The 22,023-nt window shown below is 47.3% G+C and overlaps 2 protein-coding genes across 2 annotated transcripts; both read right to left on the bottom strand.

Moving 5' to 3' along the window:
• Positions 1-3,777: 3,777 nt before the first annotated feature.
• LOC308508000 (mannose-binding protein A-like) lies at positions 3,778-9,620 on the bottom strand. The gene is made up of 5 exons (XM_081074145.1): positions 9,553-9,620; positions 7,855-8,044; positions 7,329-7,445; positions 6,405-6,479; positions 3,778-5,745 (listed from the first exon to the last, which is right to left on the bottom strand). Exons 2-5 carry the CDS (start codon positions 8,033-8,035, stop codon positions 5,372-5,374), a joined length of 747 nt encoding a protein of 248 aa, XP_080930271.1. The 5' UTR covers positions 8,036-8,044; positions 9,553-9,620; the 3' UTR covers positions 3,778-5,371.
• Positions 9,621-12,923: 3,303 nt separating this feature from the next.
• LOC308508001 (pulmonary surfactant-associated protein A-like) lies at positions 12,924-20,744 on the bottom strand (the record flags this gene model as incomplete). Its single annotated transcript, XM_081074146.1, has 5 exons — positions 12,924-17,146; positions 18,347-18,424; positions 19,169-19,288; positions 19,570-19,764; positions 20,585-20,744. 5 exons carry the CDS (start codon positions 20,742-20,744, stop codon positions 16,770-16,772), a joined length of 930 nt encoding a protein of 309 aa, XP_080930272.1. The 3' UTR covers positions 12,924-16,769.
• Between the last annotated feature and the right edge of the window lie 1,279 nt (positions 20,745-22,023).

Genomic DNA, 22,023 nt, shown 5'->3' on the forward strand with positions numbered 1-22,023 from the left:
GCCACCCTGACATAACTTAAACAAGTGAATGGTCAAGATGATTTCCGATGACTATAACTGCTAATAAGAAAATAAAACAGGATTTTGTGATGGTGACTAGGGTTGGGGCAACCTTAGATTCAGTGGTCAGGTAAGGACTTTAGAAGGAAGGAAAATGGTGACATATGAGCCAAGAACTGGCATAGGAGGGTATCATATTATCCATTGCTCAATCTCTGTTGAGCCCTAGGGGGTCTCAGCACACAGCTCAGGGCCACTTGTGGACCCTTTTGTCCATGACCAACCACCCACATACCAGAGCCTTTGGAACCACCCGAATCCAATGCTGCTCAGGAAGGGATGTGCAGGGAGAGAGGCCTGGACACAGGCTGGGGAACGATAGGGGCTGAGCTCCCTAACAACAGGATGCTGGGAATTTCAAGCACTGGGTCTATAGAAACTGATACACTCACACATGTACAGAGACCCTCAAATCCATGTACACACAACTCTGCACTCAGGGTCTCCCCTGCCCAGGGCCTCATCTTCTCTGACACTCCCCAGAGCTGTACCAGGCCCAGACCCCAGCCTGAAGTCACAGGAGACAGTAAGACCCTGGAAATGCAGAGGGAAGAATTTGGGTTAGCAGTTGCTTTTTCCTAGCAGGGGCACTGATCAGCTGAAGGAGATTATTTGGGGTCTGATACTACAGAGTTAAGCAGGACCGCCTTGACCTCATGAAGGGCCACAAGGTTGGAGAAGCTGTGGCTTTCTGGCTGCAGGGCCTCCCTGCAGAAGTGAGAAGCAGGCAGAAAGGAGCTATGGTGACTAGTTTTTGGAGCAGTGGTTTCCCAAACTGGCCCAACATCTGATCACCTAGGAGCCTCCCAAAGATGACAGGTTTCTGATATTTTGATGCACTGGGTCCACTGTGGAATCAAGACCCTATGATTTTGTCCAACCTTCAGGCAATTCTGCTGGTCACTACTCTGAAGATACACACAAGGTGGCACAAACACTCTGCTTGGCAGGACACGACAGGCCAGACCATGGGTTGGCAGTGGCTAGCTTAACCCAAGGCATTTATTTAGCTAATAAATGGCTACTTGCACCCAGCTTCTATTGAGCGTGACACGCGTGTTGACCTGGACAAATCACTGGTCCATGGCTGGAGACGCTGTCTCCTCCGTACACAGGTTGCCACCAGGGTTGGAAGCATGTCTTCCCAGATGGACCCCTGCCCTGACCTCCTCTTCCTCTCTTCCCAGCACACGTTCTGACACCCAGGGTCACTACGACAACATTACAAAGTCTACTTCCTGACATTTCCAGCCCAGGCCCCATGATGACATTTGATCACTTCCTGGTTAATGAAAAATCAAAAAATCCCTGATTCCTGGCAGGTTCCAAAGCACAGATCAGTTACACAATTGTGAGCAAACAACCTTCCAGGTCAGAGGCTCTCTGTTACGCACATATTCGTAGTTCAGGGTCTGACTGTGTCCCCTGGTGCTGGTTGATCCCTGGCAGCCACAGAGAAGGGAGGCAGGCTGGTCCTGGTAGGAAGGAGGATGAGGGATGTGAATACCAGGCCTTTAGCTGGTACCCGAAGTCCCCATATTCTGGATTGGGCATGGCTAAAAGTGACATTAGCAAAGCTGCAGGACTCCAAAGGAAGGTTATCCTGCAGGAACAAGGCCTGCAATTCCAGGATCCAGAACCCAGGCCGGAGCCTGGGCTTTGAATGTTGCGAGCTTTGGTACCTGTGTTCACTCTGGCAGAGGAAGGAAATCACATTGGCTGTGTCTATACTCCTACAGGCGCAATTTAAATTCAAAATTCCCACCTCGAGAGCAAGGTGTATTTGCCATTCTAACTTACTCAGACTGGCTTTCTATGGACTTGGAAGATAGGTGATAAGTGTTCAGGCCACAATTACCTTGGACAAACTTGACAAAACTGAAAACAAAAACTGGTAACAAAAACTGAAAACAGTTCTGAGATCCTGCAGCTTTTGCTCCTGAAATGGGCCCTGCAGGCCTGAATCTGTGTGTGACCATTGATTCATCCAGCTTTAGAAGCGGGAAGACTTGACAGACCAATTTACAGATAGGGAGATGGAGGCCCAGGGACCCAGCATGCCACTCAGTGTATTAGTCAGGGAGACACTTCCAAATCCTGAATTTCCCACCCACCAAACTGCCTCTCTGTCAGCCCTAACATGGCACACACAGACCTGGGCCTTGTTCTCCCCTGGGCAGAACCCTGGACTCAGAGCCTGGGCTCCACAGAGCTCTAAACACCAGCTGCCTTTCCAGCAATGCTCTGGGGTATGACCTTCAGGTTCTTACTCTTCGCAGGAGGCAGCAAAGGAAGATTGCAGCTCAGATATGTCTGCCAGTTTCTGTTCCAAAAGACATCCTGGGAAATGATATGGCTCAAGAGGTCACTCAGAGTCATCCCCATTTCTGAAGTCCCAAGGGGAATGTGCTGCCTGAGGTCCCAAAGGTCTGTTCTTGGAGACCCTAGCTTCATACGGCTCCCTGTGTAAGAGATGGCAATCATCGTATGTCCCTTGATTGAAGGAAACTGCCTGCCCTCAGTTCTTGAGAGAGTGAGAGACTATCTGGAGAGTGACCTTGAATCTATAATTTGCCTCTTGTTTCAGGTCTTGGAAAGCCTGGATGAACTGCAGTTTCTATCTTTCTATCTTATCTCTCATGAGAATCCTGTATCTTCAGATTAACATCTCCTTCTCTTAAACTCACTTGCATAGGCCCCACTGCTTGCTGATCAGAATCGGGAAGTGAATGTAGGGAGGAGGTTGCCTCAATTCTAGATTGAGGGAAGAATGGTGTCAAATGGGTACATCTAGAGGAGCTCTGAAAAGATGATCAGGTGTGAGATCTGGGGAAGAACAAGCAAAGGAGAAGCTGGAGAGGGGAATGGAAGAATTTGAGCTTGTCCTGTAGCTTTTTATTATGTTTTCCTGATGAGGGGCAATCATTACATACGGGGAAACAATCCACATGAAGCACATGACTTTGTCTTCTTCAGTTTTACAGCTAAAGATACTGTTCTTTGTGCACAATATAAGCAAAGGAGACATACCTCTCAGGGTAGACCATGATCCCTGCCCCTCTTACATAAAATAGAAAGAGTTGTATAATGGTTACCTGCTCATTTTCTCATGGTTGACTTGGCTATGAGAAAATTCAGGCGTAATTTTCATGCTTGGTTACAGTAATTGTTTTGTTTTGAGTCATCTCATGTGTATCTTCTTTTCTTCTGAAGTTTCTGGTCTTTCCTTTTTCTACTTGTCATAACTTATGGTGTCATATGTGCCTCTAAATTTTAAGCAGTTTCCTGCTCCTTTGGCAAGCAGTCTGGATTTGAGTTGAAAATAGTGAATTGTCCTGCTCTACATCACAAAAATACTCTTTGAATTGCCCCCAAGGGCAGTACTTAAATAAGAGCCACGTGGGATTAAAGGTCAGTGATGTGACAGTCGAGGTGTGCAGGAGACCTAGGACAAAGGTCCTGTCACCCTCACCCTACCAGCCCCAGCGCCGTTAGCATGTCCCAGCCCAACTGTCGGCCCTGCCCTGACCGTCCAGCAGAAGGAGCTCACCTGAGAGAGAGCGCTGCCCTATATACATTTCTCAATATACAACCTGCTCATCCATTTGGGAATTATTTTGGTGTACCCATTCAGCAAATACTCATCAAGCACTCAGTATGAAGTGCTCGCTCTGGTAGTTCAGATACAAAGAAAAAATACAACAAAAAATTAATTTTCACAAAAATACTTCATTAAGGTAAAGTGGCCCTTGGTCCATTCATGAAATATTTTCCTATCTCATTTTGTGAATGGCATAGAGCTGGAGCTGGCATTCACTCTCTTTTCCCAGTTTGCTGCAAGGGCCCTATAGAATCTCCACTCCACTGATCCTGAGATGGCTAGAAATCATGCCCAGTTGTGGGCAAGACTGTGGGCCAACACAGCATCCGAGGGAGGTGTGATTTGCTGACTGGATGACGCTGCATATTTTGCCCCACATGGTGTGCAACTCACCTTTGGGGAGTTTTTCCTGTTGCCTCTACCAGTAATGGACCCGTTGACTTATGATGGGATAAGGATGTCACAAAAGGAAGGGGATACGGAACATGGAGGGACTGAGTCCACTGGTGTCCTCCAGAGAGGGAGGTCAGGAGCCTGCCTGACCGTTTGCTTTCCCCAGCGGTGCTAGCATGTGCCACAGAACCGAATCAGTCTGCCAAAAGCGCGCAGGAAGGAAAGGCTGCCCTTTGTCTCAAGGTCACCTCAGTGACTCTCAGGAGGCCACAGCCACTTGGGCAGGGTGAGGGGATTCCTAGGATTAATCATTGTTACCTGTGCTTGTGTGGACAAAAAAAAGTTTACAGAAAGTAACTTCACAGGGTGATCGGATCATAAATTCCTAACTGGGCACGTCATGGTGGGTAGTCGTGCTCCAGGCCTATCACTTCTTTAGTAAAAAGTTTATCTTTGCCTTAAGCAAGCCCTGTCCATTGTTTCCGGGCATTTAGTTGACATATCTTTGAAATGCCTCTTTTCAGACCTCTCAAGAGAAACCACACTAAGAGAGCACACTATCTTGTCCTCCCCTTGCTTTCTTCCACCTTTATGTAATCTTCCCTACATTCCCCGAATTCCAAATGCATAAAAGAAGCTGCAAGTGTCTTTCTGAGAAGCGCTTTCTCTGTCTGTTGAGATCTTGCTCTCAGGTGTATCCTCAGTTTGGCTCGAATAAATTTTTATAAAAATTCTCTACTGGTTTGGACGTTCTAACATCAACATTAGGTATTGCCAGGTGTTACAGTCAGTTGGTGAAAGGTTTTCTGGTGAGGCTTATGAACAAGTAAATACAACATCCATGTCATAAACAGGGCTGGGCTAGCCGTGGGAAGGAATTGAGGGCAGGAGAGTTTGGCATCATGGAGTGGCAATGCTTGAACAAAAAGGAATTGGATCTTTTGGAGGCTGAGACCTGCTGCTAACTCTGACACAGAAATGGCCCCCCACTCGTCCCTTTGGTGGGCTGCAGTGTCCTTACTGAAAAAGGGAAGGGCTTGACTTGGCCCGTTCCATGGTGGACTGTGACCCCATGCTATGCTCTTATGCAAGACAGAGCATGTCCTGTGAGATGAACTGGACCAGAAACCCTCATGCCCCACCATCGGCCTCTTCTCACTTCTTCAGCCCACAATCAAATACATCCCCTTCATTTTTCTTTGATTCCCATGAAAGAATGAGACAACACTGGGCATAGGGAAACCATCATTGTCTTCTCCTTAAGAATAGCAGAGAACTCAGCAGAGAGTCAAGGAACGGGCTGAGGAGCCTACTTCTTCAGGCTGGGAATTCACAGACGGCCAGGTAAGAGGAAGAGCAGGAGACATCATTCCAGAGCCCTTCCTTTGGAAGGATCACACAATCCTCCTTTGAGTTATAGTCATTAGGCTCACCCTCCTTCCAGTTACTGTAGGCCAGTCTCCCTCCTGTCACATACATAAATGTGCCTTCAGTTGCCTCATCTGTAATGCCCAGGAAAGCATTGTCCTTGGCCACATCTTGGATGGCTTTGTTCTCTTCGGCATTCTTGGGGGTGGCCACAGTGGCCTGGAGCTCAGTACACAGAGCCTTCACTTTGGAAAAAGGCATCTTTTCACCATTGGTCACATACAGCTTCTGCCCAGACTTTCTTCCCAAGGAGAAGGTCAGCACTGAAATCACAAATGGTGGCTGAGGTTGACTTGGCTCAGAGCACAGCTCAGGGCAGTAGGGAAAAACACCCTTGTCTGGGAACTGAGGACTCTGGAAAACAGCCCCCTCTCAATCGCCTGAGGCCCGCTCCTAGTCAGGAAGCACTCATCTGCTGTAGAGCAAGGCCCTGAAGGAGAGCCTGGCCTTTCCTGGGACATTCCAGCCTCAAAACAATCATCTGTGACACACTGTCGCAGTGCAGGTGGACATAGGGAAACATGCTTGGGCCCCACTTCAGGCTTGGCACCAGGACAAGAAAGAGGTATGGGCAACCATCTGAGAACAGTGGATGCTGAGAAAGGAGCAAAGATTCTGGACCCAGCAGACCTCCATGCAATGCTTCCCCTGCTACTTCCCAGCTGTGTGCCAATGAGTGAATATCTACAATTCCTGGACCTGTGTTGACTCACCTGTAAATAAAATAGGTATAATACCCACACGTAGTGTTGGTGAGAGGTTGAATGAGAAGCTATATTATGAGAAAGTGCCAATCTAGCACAGGCCCTGCTATACAATAAGTGTTCACAAATGTTTGTTCTCTTCCACCCTCCCGAAAACCTAGAGCGCCCTGAAGAAAAGGGTGAGATCCACGTGTACATGGGGCAGAAAGAAGGCTTACACTTTTTGGTGTGGTCCAGTTCTGACTTCAAATTCCTTATTTCGCTCTCTAAGTTAGCCAGCTTAGTCTCAGCTACTACAAAGCAATAGGGAGAAAGACATTTATTGAGAAGAAGACCCCAAACTGGAGACATGGTATTTTGAAAAAAATATAGCTTACTAAAAAGTATACTTATGCCAGAAAAATAAGAAAACAAAAAGAAGCAAAAAGAAAAAAATATAACCTATTTCTCCCTTCTCAGATATACTTCATAACTCTTGAGAATTATAACTCTGAAATGAATAATAGTAATAGTAATAATAATAATAATAATAATGACTTATAAACTATAATTCTGGATCCTTTTCTTCACATATTGCTTAAATATTGAAATATTATAATTATTTATGAGAATGGGCTCGAGTCATTTTTCCCTTCATCATTCTCTTTCATTTCTTATTCTAGACGACCTCTTTAATGTTTCCATTATTTTGTTGGGCCAGTGGACAAATATTAATATGAAGTCACCATTTTTCTTTTGTTGTTACTGAATTACTTCATTTCACCCTGAATAAATTGCTATGATGGTCACTGTTATCCAGAGGTTCTATGAGGCAGACCGTTTTCATGGCACTCTTGTGACAATACGCATAAACCCGACAGCCGGGACCTCACATTGGACTGTTCCAGTTGAAGAAGGGGCCCATCTCCTGCAGAAGCCGGTGGAGGGGGTGCCCGGCAGGGTTGGGAAGTCTGCACTCAGGCACCCGTGGGAGTCCCCTCAGGCCCCAGGTAAGACTGAGAGGAACAAGAGTGCTGGGGCAGGAGGCGGAGGTAAGCGTCTGGCAGTGGGGCAGCGGGAGAAGGGTCGCCTTTCACTTGGCCCTAGAGTGCTCAGGTCCCTGGGTCCCCTCAGCCCACACCATGCTGGGGGGAGGGCCTTACCTGAACTGTCTCCACGATCTCCTTTTTGGCCCTTTGGTCCTTGCAACCCACGAGGACCTTCATTTCCCGGAGGCCCCAATTTCCCTGGAGGGCCCTGTATACCTCTGAGCCCTTGTCCTGTTGAAAGACGGAAAAAATGTGACCCAGTGGCTATCGTTCGTTCTCTTCCTCCAAAAGCTCAATACGCGATTCACATTGACCCCAGAAACCACCAGTGAACTACGGGTGACCCAGAGAAGAAAGATCTTCCTGCATCCCAAGGGACAGCCTGTCCCAAGGGCCAGCTCCTTCTCTGTGGACAACCACACATCACCAATTCCTGTGTGGAAATGTGGGATCCTGAAGAACCACAGAAGCATCTTTGGTTGGCAGAGAATGACATTTACGCATACAAAACTTAGTCTGAGATTCACCATCCGTCGTAACGAAAGTGAGCCTTCTCCTGGCTCTGTGCTAGACCTACTATAGGAATAGTCTCCTTTTGGGGGTAAAAAGACCCAAGAAGGCAGACCAGCCTGTCCTGTACCTGGTTCTCCCTTTTCTCCCTTGGGTCCATCTCTCCCATCTCTGCCTGGGGTGCCATTGGTGACAGGGATGCCACAGGTAATCACAGAACAGGTCTTCTGGGCATCGTCACAGGTTTTTGTTTCTGAGCAGGACACTGTCACCACACACAGAAGAACAGGAAGCAGTGAAAACCGGAACATGGTCCTTACCTTAGCGTGAAGAAAGTCAAGGAAAATAATTCCATCTCATCTTGTGTAGTCAACGTTTCTACCAGCTCTAGTGTGTTGTACCCTGTGCTCAGGACAGTGGACACAGGGGGGAATTCACAGACCTTGGCTCTGAGCTACCCCCAGGCTACTAGGGAGACAGACAAGTAAGACGTATTAGAGTTAGATCAGTGCTGAAACAAAGGAAGATACAGGAGGACTGTAATAGGGGCCCATTCTCCTGGGGCCTCCAGTGCTCCTGTGGGGACAAGGCTTAGGGGGCTAGGCAGACCCTATGCATGACAGCCCACAGGGTCTGGAAATGACAAACTAGCCCTGTTCCTGGTGGCCTGGAACAAAGACAAACTCATTGCCAAGGTGAGCTTTCTTCCTCTCTTTCTCACCTCCATTTCTTGAAAGCCAAGTGAGCCTCAGTTTCCTCCTTCTTTCCCTTCCTCTGGGCCCTACAGCTAGACTCAAACTCTAGGAGGTGACCTCAGGTCCCACAAAGCCCATTTGTTGGTGGGACCTAGTTTATGACATCCATTCACTCATTTTTACATAAAAAAAATCCCTGTTTCATACTCTGGGGCTCCAACCACCATCAGACCACAGCTGTTTCCCTGAGAGCCTGTCAGCCATTTTGTATAAAGTCTCTATTTTGTGACAGGCACTTGCTGGGGGGCTCACGACTCAGAGTGCCCTGAGGCAGGGCTCTGACCCTCAAATGAGACCATCTTTGGTCATCGATCCTGGCCACGTGACACTTGAATTTGCCTCCTTCCCTTAGTTTGCGATTTTCCACTGAGAGGCCATTTCTGCTAGCCAGAACCCACGCTCCTAAAAATCTGTTTCCTCTGGGCCTGGCAGGATTTCAGTTCATGCTTCTTCTCTGACAGGATTCTCTGCATGCTGCCTAGAGGCTTCCCCAGCTCTGTGCCCCCAACCAGCTGTCAGATTCCTCTCCAGCCTTTTCTCAAGCTGGCCCCTCTTCCAGGAAGCCCTGGCAGCCCCGCCCCCATGGGCCTCTTCCTGTGCTCTTCTCTGGCCACTAATCCCAATGTCGTTGGCCCTTGTTGCATAACTACTCATCTGCCCTTGCCTACTCTGGCCTGTGAGCTACCTTAATCATTCCCATTCTCCAGGACTCAATGGGAAGTAGTAAGTTGGAGGGAAACTTTCTGGATCACTTTCTTCTCCACTTTTCCTCTTTCTATCTCCTCCTTCTCCTTCTTCCTTTCCCCTTCCCTGATTATGCTTGAGTCCAAGGTCAAGCTTGAACTTGTTGTTAAGAACTGCTATTCTTCTCTGTGGCTAAAAAGACCACCCTTCAGTTTGCAGATGGTCAAGTGGGTCGAGGAAGGTGCAAATGTCACAGGTCAAAGAAACACGGAGGCCCTGAGTGGGCCTGACCAGCCCACCAAAGCCCTTGCCTGGATCTCACCAGGATCAAGCCAAGTAATCCGACTCTTGGCCCAGGAACCCATCTCTGTCCTCCAGAAATGACTTACTAGGGCCTCCTCAGAGCACAGAAGCTGTAGCAGGGAAGCTGTCCTCCAGCCAGGCCTCTGGCAGATTCCTCAGCAATGTCAGGCCCTGTTAGCCTGGGGACCAAGGGCAGTGCTGGACTGGCCTTTAACCCCAGGTTAATAAACAACCCACCATCTTTAGAACTGCTGTATGCCAGGCAGTTTTCCATGGCTGCTGGTGGGCTCTCCAGCATAACACTGGGCAGCTCTCAACTTTAATGCCCTAGACTCCTCCTTCTACTGCCTCCTAGAATGCATCCATTTCTAGCGACAGGCAATTGATCCTCCAGAATTGCAGATTCTCAGGCTAGCTCTCTGCAGATATTTATTTCTAGAAGATGTATAGAAATTTCTAGAAATGTATAGGCATTCTACCAAAAAACACAGGTCTCATACACTCTCACATAGATCTATGCATAGGACCTACTTCTATATCCATCATTCTGACTAGTTCACCCCTCTATTATTGTGTAGTTGACTCAACACAACACTGACAACCTGAAGTCACCTCATTTCTCCTTCTCATTCAGAACTTTTCTCAAATATCTTCTTTGGGCATGTCACAGGGCTAGCTAGGCACCGGGAGAAGTATTTGTAGATATCTGACATTCAAGGCCGACTGTGGTCATTTGCACTAGCTAAGACATGCAGCTCTGTCTCTGCATCGTTGTTTGTTGTCATTCACTTTTTAGCTCCAATGTTATCTCTGGCAAAAGCGCTTCCTCTAACGATTTAATTTTCAGCAGCCACTCTATCATGAAATGGGAGTTCTCTGTCTGAATTCTCTGCCTATAATAGATCTCTATGTAACAATGTCTTCTTTATTTGATTGCGTACTTATTGACCAACCTATTCCGTTAGAACAGAACTTCATCAGAACAGAGGTCTTGTTCCCCACTTACTGTACCCCACCTAGAAGAGTGGCTGGAAATAGAATCAAAGCTCAATAGACATTAATGGAACAAACGACTCCTCCAGCATCATGTCCTCTAAGCTGCCTGCTCGATTTGTCTCCAGCTAGAGCGAACATCTGGGCCCACTTGCCCAGTGTTTTTACTTTTCCAGGGCACGAGCTGCGTTTGACTCACCACCTTGTTTCCAGCAACCCAGGGCTGGGCACAAGGGAAGGACCCAATGAAAGAGTGCAGAGAGAAGCAGAGACCATGAGCTGGGCAAATACCAGAGCAGTCTGTGGCTCCTCCAAGCCTGGGTTTCCAGGGCTGTCCAGTTCTTACCATCAGAGCCTCATCAAGTGACCTTTTTCAAGTCCCTGACGTGGCTTTTGAATCCTGTCCTCCTCATAACTTACACTCACTCTTTGAAACACTTGGTCTCATCCAGCAACTCAAGAGGTTTGCTTTTTCCCTAGTGGGGAGTGAATACCGGGCCACTTGTCTTTCACTCTGCTGTGTGATTGGAGTTTTGACTTCTCAAAGTCATCAGTTCTGTGTATTCAAGTTCCCATGTCCTGCTCAGCAGCCCTCCCAGGTTCCTGTTGAGAAAGGGCTTGCTAGGCACCATGAGGGGCCCCTTGTAAAGAAGATACCTCTCAGGCTCTCTTTCCTGATGCCATCAACACAATTTTCAAGGACCCATAGGTTCAGAGGACAAGGGAATTAAACCCATACAGCAAATGGGCAGAGTTCCCAGAAAGGTGGAAATCGGAAAGTGGAGGATGTACATAAAACCAGGACCCTATATATGCTCAGATTTAGAGGAAGAGTGGCTGGGATGGAGGGAGAGGCTATAAGGCAGGAGGAGGAAGAGTTGTGCACGGTGAGCAAAGTGCCTGTAAGAAAGCCTGGACTCTGGCGGGGAAAAGACCCTCCCTTGAGCAGGCGTGTCTGCAAGTCTGTCTTCTCATAGATCTGGGGTCTGAATGTATGCTATTATTATGATTTACTATGATTATTACTGATACATGTTGTTGTTTATGCCACGATACAAAATTGTTTTTTGAAGTGTCCCAGCTCATTGCAACGTAGTGCACTGTGGGGACGTAAAAGCAATGGAGGACCTTATTCTTTTCCCAGGCATCTCAGGATTTGCTCAGATGGAGATCAATCAAAGTTCACCTTGTAAAATTACTAAACCCAGGAGGAAAAATAAGCGGAGGGAAAGTTGACTGATATGAGAAGCCTCAAAAGCAGACTTTCAATACTGTGGACACTACAAAACAGATAAATTGATATTTTCAAAAGGTAGTATAAATAAGGAAGAAATAAATAAACAAACAAGGAAATGAAATAATAATATATAAATAAAATAAAAATTACATAATGAAATGAGTCAGGTAATAACTATAGAGCTAATAATAACTTAAAAAACTGGTTCTTTGCCAAAAATAATACATGTGGCAAATGCGGCCATGATAGTTTGAATTAGTTTCCTCACTTTAACTTCTTCTTATCATAGAATTTTACATCCTAGTCCTTTGCCGTGATACTTTGCAGACTTTTGCCCTAGAGTATGTGGAGTAAACACCCCAACTCCTTTCATATTTGGCTTGGCCGTGTGGCAGTGAAGAGACATGCGGGGAGCGGCCACTTTAAACGTACTTGCAGGTTCAATCTGGCCTCTTCTTGTCTTTTTCCAATCATGGGAAGGATATGTTCCTGGCAACCAGTAACATCAGAATAAGTATCTGACATGGACCTGACATTCACCCACCAGAAAACCTGAAGTAACAAATAGCTATTAAAGTCCAGCCATGCATGAATGGTCCATAACACAGTCTCTGGAATCCGCCTTCCTGTATTCACAGCACAGTTCTACAATGACATGGCTGCTTGAACTTTGACCAATACTTTCATTCTATTTGCATCGATATTCCTTTTCTTTTTTTTTTTTTAAGATTTTATTGGGGAAGGGGAACAGGACTTTATTGGGAAACAGTGTGCACTTCCAGGACTTTTCTCCAAGTCAAATTGTTGTCCTTTCAGTCTTAGTTGTGGAGGACGCAGCTCAGCTGCAGGTCCAGTTGCCATTGCTAGTTGCAGGGGGCGCAGCCCACCATCCCTTGTGGGACTCAAGGAATTGAACAGGCAACCTTGTGGTTGAGAGCCCACTGGCCCATGTGGGAATCGAACCGTCAGCCTTCGGAGTTAGGAGCATGGAGCTCTAACCGCCTGAGCCACCGGGCAGCCCCTGCATCGATATTCTTATTTGTCGGCTGGGGATAATTATAGCATCTACATAATAGGGTTAATGAGGATGATATAGGTTAATACAAGTATAGTGCCTGCTGCACAGTAAGTGTGATGAGAGTATCAGCCATTAGACCAAGAAGGGTATATCCTGGGAATGCAAAGATGCTTCAACATGAAAAAAACCAAACAAACAGCAAACAAACTCATGTAATTAACTAATTTAATATATAAAAGTATAAAAATATGAATGCAGACATACGCAATCTTGACACTCACTCTGTTCTCAAAACTATACAAGGTCTTAAAGTTGTTCATATATTTTCTTCCAAGACCACTGCGATGCAAACTTTCTAGGGTTGAATAAAAACATAGCCCAAATGAATAATTATTGTCCTCCTTTGTTTGTCACTGAGATCTCAGCTTAATCTCTGATTCATCACCACCTTGGCCATAGAGAGGTGTCTTCTTGAAGTGCAGGGTGGGCAGTGGCCTTCTCTCTTACTTATTTGCATATGTGGGGGGTAGAAATAATGATGGCACCAAGGGTGGACCGTACCTTCTCACAGGAGGAACCACATGTCAGTGAGGACACTGCTGCTTCTCAGCCCACCTTGATAGGTTGTTGGGGCCCTTTGTATGACTGATTACAATTGACAGTCCCTCTCAGAAGCTGGTTCTTCAGACAAGGGACTCTGTAAAAGCCTTCAGCTGCACATTCCTTACCCTCAACATCATGTCAGTGGACATTTCAGTTCTTAGTCTCTCGTTCTTCGAGTCCCTGTGTTCCAGGGAGCAACCTGCTCATGAGTAGGGTTTAAATCTCAGCTAGCTTCCATGACAATGACATTTATACAGACCTTGGGAAACTCCATGCAAGTGTTGGAGATCCACATTGCCCTCAAAACATTCCTGCTCCCAGTCGTATTCTCCCCTTTCTCCATGACCCCATGCCTTAGCAAGATCAGGCCCTCTGCTGGTTAGGTACCTCAGCAATTATAGAACAGAGATAGGCCCCCTATTCCTGCATTGGGGGACTTAATGGGAAAGGCAAAGTAACTGGGGTATCCCTACCTGCAAAGTTTACGAGGAGAATAGACCAGCCTTCTCTCCCACCCCACACGGAGAGGAGAGGAAGGGATCATTTCTACCCAAGCGCTTCAGTCTCCTTTCTCCTCTTCCATCTTCCTTATACTGACCAAAGACATGGGAATTATTAAACCACTCATACTGAACTGTCCCCTCAGTCAGTCCCCTCCTTCACGTTCCATGGTGGGGTCTCTGCAGCATTTCTTCAACCTTAAAAGATAAGGCACTTAAAGACTCTTGTTCTCTCCTGTGGGCTCCAGATGCCAGCACCCAGGAATGGTAAATGACTCAATCCACATTTGACACCATTTTGGGGTAAACAGACTAAGGAAATTAAAAAAAAATCATCGGATAAATTTCATTACAGATTTATGATTAAAATGAATCTCAGCAGACTAGGAAAAAGAAGAAACTTCTTTAGCTTGATAAAAGGTATCTATCAGAGGGTCCGGCCCGGTGGCTCAGGCAGTTGGAGCTCCGTGCTCCTAACTCCGAAGACTGCCGGTTCGATTCCCACATGGGCCAGTGGGCTCTCAATTACAAGGCTGCCAATTCAATTCCTCAAGTCCCGCAAGGGATGGTGGGCTGTGCCCCCTGCAACTAGCAACGGCAACTGGACCTGGAGCTGAGCTGTACCCTCCACAACTAAGACTGAAAGGACAACAACTTGACTTGGAAAAAAAGTCCTGGAAATACAATGTTCCCCAAAAAAGTCCTGTTCCCCTTAAAAAAAAAAAGGTATCTATCAGAAACCTAAAACAAGCAACATTTTCAATGGCGAATTATTAGAAGTCTTCCCATTATACATTCAGAGCCCCCAAAAGACATGAATTATTGAGTGTGTTCAACAATTTCTGTCATTTGTAAATATAATCATATATTTATAAAACATAAGAGAATCAATTATATTAGAAATATTAGGCCATAAATGAGATTCCAAAAAGATGGCTGGATATGAGCTCAACAAAAAATAATCAATAGTTTTCTTATAAATCAGCTATAATTAACTTAAATGTGATAAAATAATATAGTAATAATAGCAAATAAAATTATAAAGTAAAAATAAACCTATCAAGAAATGAGAAAACATCCATTTTTGGAGGCTTAGACTGTTTATCTACAAAACAGGGAAAAGATTCTTCTCCTTCTTGCTGTTTTGAGTTTTGAGGAAGGATGAATAATTTCTGTGCTGGGCCCTAAACACATGTGGCAAGGGACTAGATTAAAAATTACCATTCATGAAATAATCAGTATTTCTGCTCATTCCCATCTGGATTTATGGGTTTTAATCCACAGTCTTCTCTTGTCCAACAAAAGAATTATATGCATTGAGGAAGAGCATTCAAAGATGTGAAGTTGAGAGAAGTGGGGGCTTTTCTGCAGATGGGACAAATATGTGATTGCCTCCTCGTGCAAGTAGGAACACCATCTGATTTCCACACAGCCCTGGGGCATGGAGGCACGGTCCCAGTCCATGCAGACCTGAGACTGAGATGGCTCACAGAGGCCTTCGACAGAGCCCTGATTATGGAAAACATCCAGGTGGCTGAGTGGGGAATGGAAGGCATGACATCACCACCCGTAAATGCACCACGTGGACTTGGAGCAAGAGTATATCAATGCTAGCCATCAACACAGATGTTCTTCCAGATGTTCTTCCAGACGTTGTCTGCAGCTCCCCATTTACCTATACAATCTGAGGGAGAAGGGCAGGCAGTCCCTTCATGAAAAAAGGAAGCATAATCTAAGATTGAATTTTCCTTTTTTTAAGTTAAGTGAGAGCTCTGAGCTAGGATTCAATATATGCATACAATTACAGAAATGTGATGTTTCTTGGAATCAGAGCAATGGAAGCTGATGTTCACACATTCATGATTTATTACCCTTAAATCATTTCTGTTCAGCTAGATGGTAGGGCAGGTATGAGTGGAAGCTTCAGGTTGAGGTTCAGAGGGGTTTGAATCCAGTCTCTGCCACTTCTTCATGTAATAAAACTCAAACATTGGACTGCTCTAAGTTTCAATGTTCTCATATGAAAACCAGGGAAAGTAATGCTGGTTCCTTGGCATTGTGTAAAGATATAATCATATTTTATAAGATGTATTAGAAGTGCTTGTCAAGGTGCCTGGTACATAGTATGTGCTCGATAAATACTCAGGGGTGTGAGGAGTGGTGTGAACACATCACTGAGATCTGAAGTGGTATGGAGATATACGTCCACCAGCAGGAAGTTACTTGAGTTATTTCTGGGGTGGGTGGGTGAGATCATCCTCAGAGGAATAAGCTAGCTGATTTAGGTCAGGGAGTTATTTGGCCGCCCAAGACTCAAGGAAGTGAATAATGCATGTCAGTCATTGTGGTTGGGTTGCAACCTGCCTCTACCAGGTTGGGGCACCAGCTGCCCTCTGACCTCATGGGGGAGACTGACCAGGGTTGCCAGATAATCGCAAATGCTCCCTTAGCTTCATACATTTGGAATTTCCCAGAAGTTTGCCTGCTTCTATCATTATGCTTGGCCAGAACTGCTACGTCTTGATGAGACTGGGGAGGCAGGTGGGCTGCAAAGAAAAAGTAGAGGGGTCCTGGAAACCGGCACCCTATGTGTGATTATGGAGGGAGCTTCAATCCCAATACCTCACTGTTGCCAGCTATAAATGAAGGAGTTGGACAATAAGAGGAAGAAGGAAGTCTTCATGTCTTGGCAAAGGGCAAAGTTAGAAGTGGCTACCTAGAGTTCAGTGCTGAGAAGGGGCTCCAGGAGGCGTGTCAGACGAATTAGACATCATGCAAAGGAGTCAGGGCCCCTTTGCGAGTGGAGTGGCTAAGAATGCCTCCAATTGGAACAGCCAGAAATAAATTTGGTTGAAAGCAATGATAGTATTTCATAGATCGGGTGGATCCGCATTTATGGGGAGGTTGAAAGGCAAGGCAGGACCATATCTACCCTGTGGCCTTGGTGCCTGTTCAAAACTCACAGATGGCTAATCGGTACTGCAGGCAGTTCTTGTCATTCCACTGCCCATCTGTGTACATCTCCACACACTTCTCTTTGCCCCGACCCCTGGGCTCCCCTTTGTACCAGTTGGTGTAATTCACAGGGGCCCCATCCAGGTAGTAGAAGTCTCCTGGGGTGGGGCCCTCTGCCAGGCCCAGGTAGGCATAAGTGTTGTGCTTCTTCACGATGCTTGCGATGGCCTCATTCTCCTCTGGACTCTTCGGGACAGCGATGTGGCCTCCTGCTCTGGCACATGACTCTCTAATGGCATCAAAGTTGACCGACTGACCATTGGTGGAGAAGACCTTCTCTCCCACTATCAGCATGGAGCCCTGCACACTGAGAACTGAGAGCAGGGGAAAGCGGGTCAGGTCACTGACCTCTTTGGCAGGTGAAAGGCATCCTTTCATGATGCATTTCCCCATTGGTCACAGCCTCTTCCCAGACTTTCTGCCCAAGGAGAAGGTCAGCACTGAAATCACAAATGGTGGCTGAGGTTGACTTGGCTCAGAGCACAGCTCAGGGCAGTAGGGAAAAACACCCTTGTCTGGGAACTGAGGACTCTGGAAAACAGCCCCCTCTCAATCGCCTGAGGCCCGCTCCTAGTCAGGAAGCACTCATCTGCTGTAGAGCAAGGCCCTGAAGGAGAGCCTGGCCTTTCCTGAGACATTCCAGCCTCAAAACAATCATCTGTGACACACTGTCGCAGTGCAGGTGGACATAGGGAAACATGCTTGGGCCCCACTTCAGGCTTGGCACCAGGACAAGAAAGAGGTACGGGCAACCATCTGAGAACAGTGGATGCTGAGAAAGGAGCAAAGATTCTGGACCCAGCAGACCTCCATGCAATGCTTCCCCTGCTACTTCCCAGCTGTGTGCCAATGAGTGAATATCTACAATTCCTGGACCTGTGTTGACTCACCTGTAAATAAAATAGGTATAATACCCACACGTAGTGTTGGTGAGAGGTTGAATGAGAAGCTATATTATGAGAAAGTGCCAATCTAGCACAGGCCCTGCTATACAATAAGTGTTCACAAATGTTTGTTCTCTTCCACCCTCCCGAAAACCTAGAGCGCCCTGAAGAAAAGGGTGAGAGCCACGCACACGCTTATTCTCTAAGTCCCTTTACCTCACTTGGGCTCTCAGCCTTTATGCTCTCTCCAATCTCTTCATCTTTGCCTCTCTGTGTGTCTTCCCTCTCTCTTCCAGTGTTATCTCCTAAATTCTATTAATTCATTCATCCATTTAACAACTACCTATTAACTGTCTTAGTATGTGCCAGAATCTGCAATTTCCTGGGATTCTAAAGAAAGGAATACAGGCAGAGAACTTGCTTTCCCATGACATAGAATGCTAGTCTGCGTCTCCTCTGTCATCTCTGGGCCATCAGTGTCATCAGAAAAGGGAAGCACTTATTCGTTACCCCAAGACCCGCTTGTCCACACCTGTTTGTCAAGTCTCTAGGTCCTGGAGCCTGGTGCTAAGGATGAGGAGAACATATGGGTGATCCCCTATCCTATAATGCCCTAAGAGGTTCCCTTACCTCCCAATGACTGCAAGATTTTACGTCTGAAGTCATGGAGTGTGCTTTGGAGCTCCTCATCTAGATGAGCTGGAAGCCCTGTAGAGAGAACCCCACGCAGGAGAAGGAGTAAGCCAACAGAGACTCCTCTTCCTGCCACGCAGCTGTGATGTGAGCCACAAGCCTGACACTCTGCCCTCTTCCTTCCCACACCCACTGCCCATGCCCCACGTGGTAAGGGTCCATGATATTGGAGTGTGTTTCTATATCCTCCCACCCTGTCCTTTCACATAGCCTAGCACTTGCTGAGCCCTTCCTTACTTTCCTCTCCTGCCATATGTTTTACCGGCTCTGTCTGCCCATTTCTGTGGGGTTTACTGGTTTCTGGGCAGGACTCCCTCTTCCATCCTCGCCCAAGGCCAAGTGTGGTTCTCTCTGCACTCTCCTGATGGACCTGGATCACTACTCGGAGCCTCTGCATGTGGGGCTCCCAATCAAACATCTGCCTGGATCCTTGGTCCACATAAGCCCGTACACATTTCTGAATGCTTCCAGAACTTCAGCCCTTGGAAGGGCCTGCCCTGTCTCCCCATGCTGCTTTGTTTCCTACCTCTGACACCCTGTGTCTCCCCACAGCCGCCGTGATATGTGGAGCACTTTTAACACCCATCAGTCCCTGCAATGTGGCTTACTACCCAGACCTTTCTGATTTCTGCTCAACCTCATATTCTACTTAGGTTGAGCAATAAGCCCCTTGTGGCCTCCACGGATTTATCTGGTCCCCCTCATCCCTCACGTAACAGTGCCTGTGTTGCCCCTGCCCACCTGCTGTACCCTGCTCACCTGGAGGGCCCCTCTCGCCAGGTTCTCCTTTATCTCCACGTTCACCAGGGGTGCCAGGGGCTCCAGTCAGCCCATCACGCCCAGGGAGACCTGGCATTCCTCCAGGGGGGCCCATGGGCCCTGCAGAGAGAAGGAGACATGGATGTATGGTATCTAGCACTCACAACTGGATTAGACTCGTGTGACTGGACCTGTATTGCCAGCTGGGCTGACTCACCTGTCACTTCATGGGCACTTTGAGGAGTGACCCTCCAATGCTGCTCCAGTCTAAGGCCCCGGGAAACTCTGCCCTGTCCCACCATCCAGCTGACCCTTGGGCCCAGACCAGAGCCCTGAACATATGGATCTTCTGAAAACAGGTCACTGTCCCTCAGCTGAGAGTAGGGTTTCCCAGCCAGTACCTGGAAGTCCAGGGTCTCCTTTGACACCATCTCTGCCATCTCTGCCTGGCAGGCCGTGGGATCCCGGAGCACCAGGGATGCCTGCGCTTCCAACACAAACTTCCTTCACATCGCACTCCATGCCAGAGACCACCAGCAGGATGAGAGAGAGGGCCAGAGAGCGCAGCAACATGGCTCTTACTCCAGCTGCTCCTCCTGCAGAAAGGAAGGGCTGTCAGTCCAACTGAAGCATTTGCAAAAGTCTTCCCTTCCGTTTGCTGTGTTTTGTCAAGGTTCAGGCACACAGCAGGGCCTGAAGGCCAGTGACGGCACAGACAGGAACTCTAGAAAGACCCAAACTATCCTGGGAAACTTCTGGCATCAGCTGGCGTCTAACGTGTTCTCATGCCCCATGGCTCTGGCTTGAGGCAAGTGAAGAGTATGGAGGTAAGAGCTCTGGAGAGTCAGAGGACCTTTCTAGTGGAGTCTCTGTTTGTGTGACCGTGGGGTACTCACTTCACCACTCTTAACTTCAGCTGTAACTTCTGTGCCCTGGAGACAACCCTGACCCATTCCCCAGGCTGTTGGGATGAGGGATGTGGTCACTCACTCACTCCATCTGTCCCTCATACTCTCAGCCACCCTCTTTTCAGGCTCTAAGCAATCATGATCCTGAGGGTGAATGAAGATAACCAGGGTCCAGAGCCTGGCCACTCCATCGTGGTCATTCATGGGGAGACCCCTGCCCCTGCTGGGGTGTTCCCTTCTCATTGGTTGGCTGTTCCCTTCCCCTGGCAGGCCCTGCTGAGTTCCTAGTGGGAATGGACCTGGCCAAGTAGCCCAGCAAAGCATGAGGATATTTGCAAGCCCATCTGTCTGCATCCACAGTTATGAGCCTGTGGAACAACTCAGTGGTGGGTGGGGAGGCCTCCTCCTTCCCAATCGGGCCCTTAGTTAAGCCTGTGACTGCTGGGTTGGTTCTCCCTGTCTGCAACTCATGCACTGGGGAAGACCCAGGGGCTGGGGCTAAACTCACCCATGCAAACAGAGCCCATGGATCTCTGCCTCCGGCTCAGAGTGGAGAGGTGGACAGCACCATTTATATGAATGCAGGCTACCAGGCTCTCTCTCCACCCTGGAGAGGCTCCTGTCACAAGGACCTCTACTCCGAGGACTTCCAGGCAGGAAACAGCCATCTTGTTTACACAGCACATTTCCTCACAGAGCACTCAGGCTGGAGGGGCACTTAGGAAACCTGCTGAAGAGAAACTCCAGGTCTGTAAGTAGGGAAATTTCCTGTGGGCTGAATGTCTCCTACCGTCCCCAACCAGCTTCCCTAGCAGTGCAGGGCCCCATGGAGGGACCTGGCAGGGGAATCCTTCCCTTTCTGGGCCTCAGCCCCTAGTCCTGGCTGGTGACACATTCTCAGTCCAGGGCCACCAACCCCAAACGCCCACCACCAGGAGAGGACATACAAAGGCGGGGACTCTTTTCCCAGGAGAGCAAAGAGACAGATCAGCAACATAGAGGGATATGTCCACGTGACTCCTTCCATTCCAGCTGCAGAGCCTCTTTAGCTCTTGGAAGGGTCCGTGTGGTTTCACACAGTGAAGAGGCCCTGGCTCAAGCTGAGGGTGGTCAGGTTGATCTGGAATAAACTGTCTCTCATGGGATCATGGGATATACCTCAGCACTGAGCCCCTCTGGCTTCCCAGCTCCTGCTTCTGCAGCTTGCTGCAGAGTTGGGTGGGCACAGAGTCACAGGTGATGACTGTGGCATTACAGGCAATGCATAGTGGACTTTGCTCTGCACAGTGGACTCAGCTGTGGGAAGGCAGGGCTGTGCCTGGAACATAGCAAGAAAGCAGCAGTTTCTGTCTTTGGCATGGGTGATGTCTGACAACTAAGTTCATGAACTCATCCTAGAAAAAGTGCTACCTACCTCATTGCTGAATATCACTATGGTCACCTTCGAAATACTCCCCTTGGGAAGCTATGCACCAATGCCAGTGCCTAGTCCACTCTTCAAAGCAATTTTGTTTTTTTTTTTTTTTTTTTTTTTTTTTTTTTTTTTTTTTTTTGGGGGGGTCAAAAAGAACACAATGCTAACATCTTTTCATTCTTCTTGTCTTTTTTTTTTATGTTTTATTACTTTTAATGTGTATTTTTAAATATACATAACAAAATTTACCATTTGAACCATTTTTAAGTGTACAGTTCAGTGGCATTAAATACATTCACATTGTTGTATAACCATCACCACCGTCCATCTGCAGAACATTTCTGCTCTTTTTTTTTTTATTTTTTTTTATTTTTTTATTTTTTTATTTTTTTTTTATTAATTAATTTATTTATTAGTTTCAGGTGTACAAAACAAGGTAATACTTAGACGTTCATCATTTATATCCCTCATACTGTGAACCCCCCTCCCCCCATCCACTATCCCTCCGACCTCACACTGAACCATCACATTAT

The sequence above is a fragment of the Rhinolophus hipposideros genome (assembly GCF_964194185.1).
Source record: "Rhinolophus hipposideros genome assembly, chromosome: 15".
Taxonomy (NCBI): Eukaryota; Metazoa; Chordata; class Mammalia; order Chiroptera; family Rhinolophidae; genus Rhinolophus; species Rhinolophus hipposideros.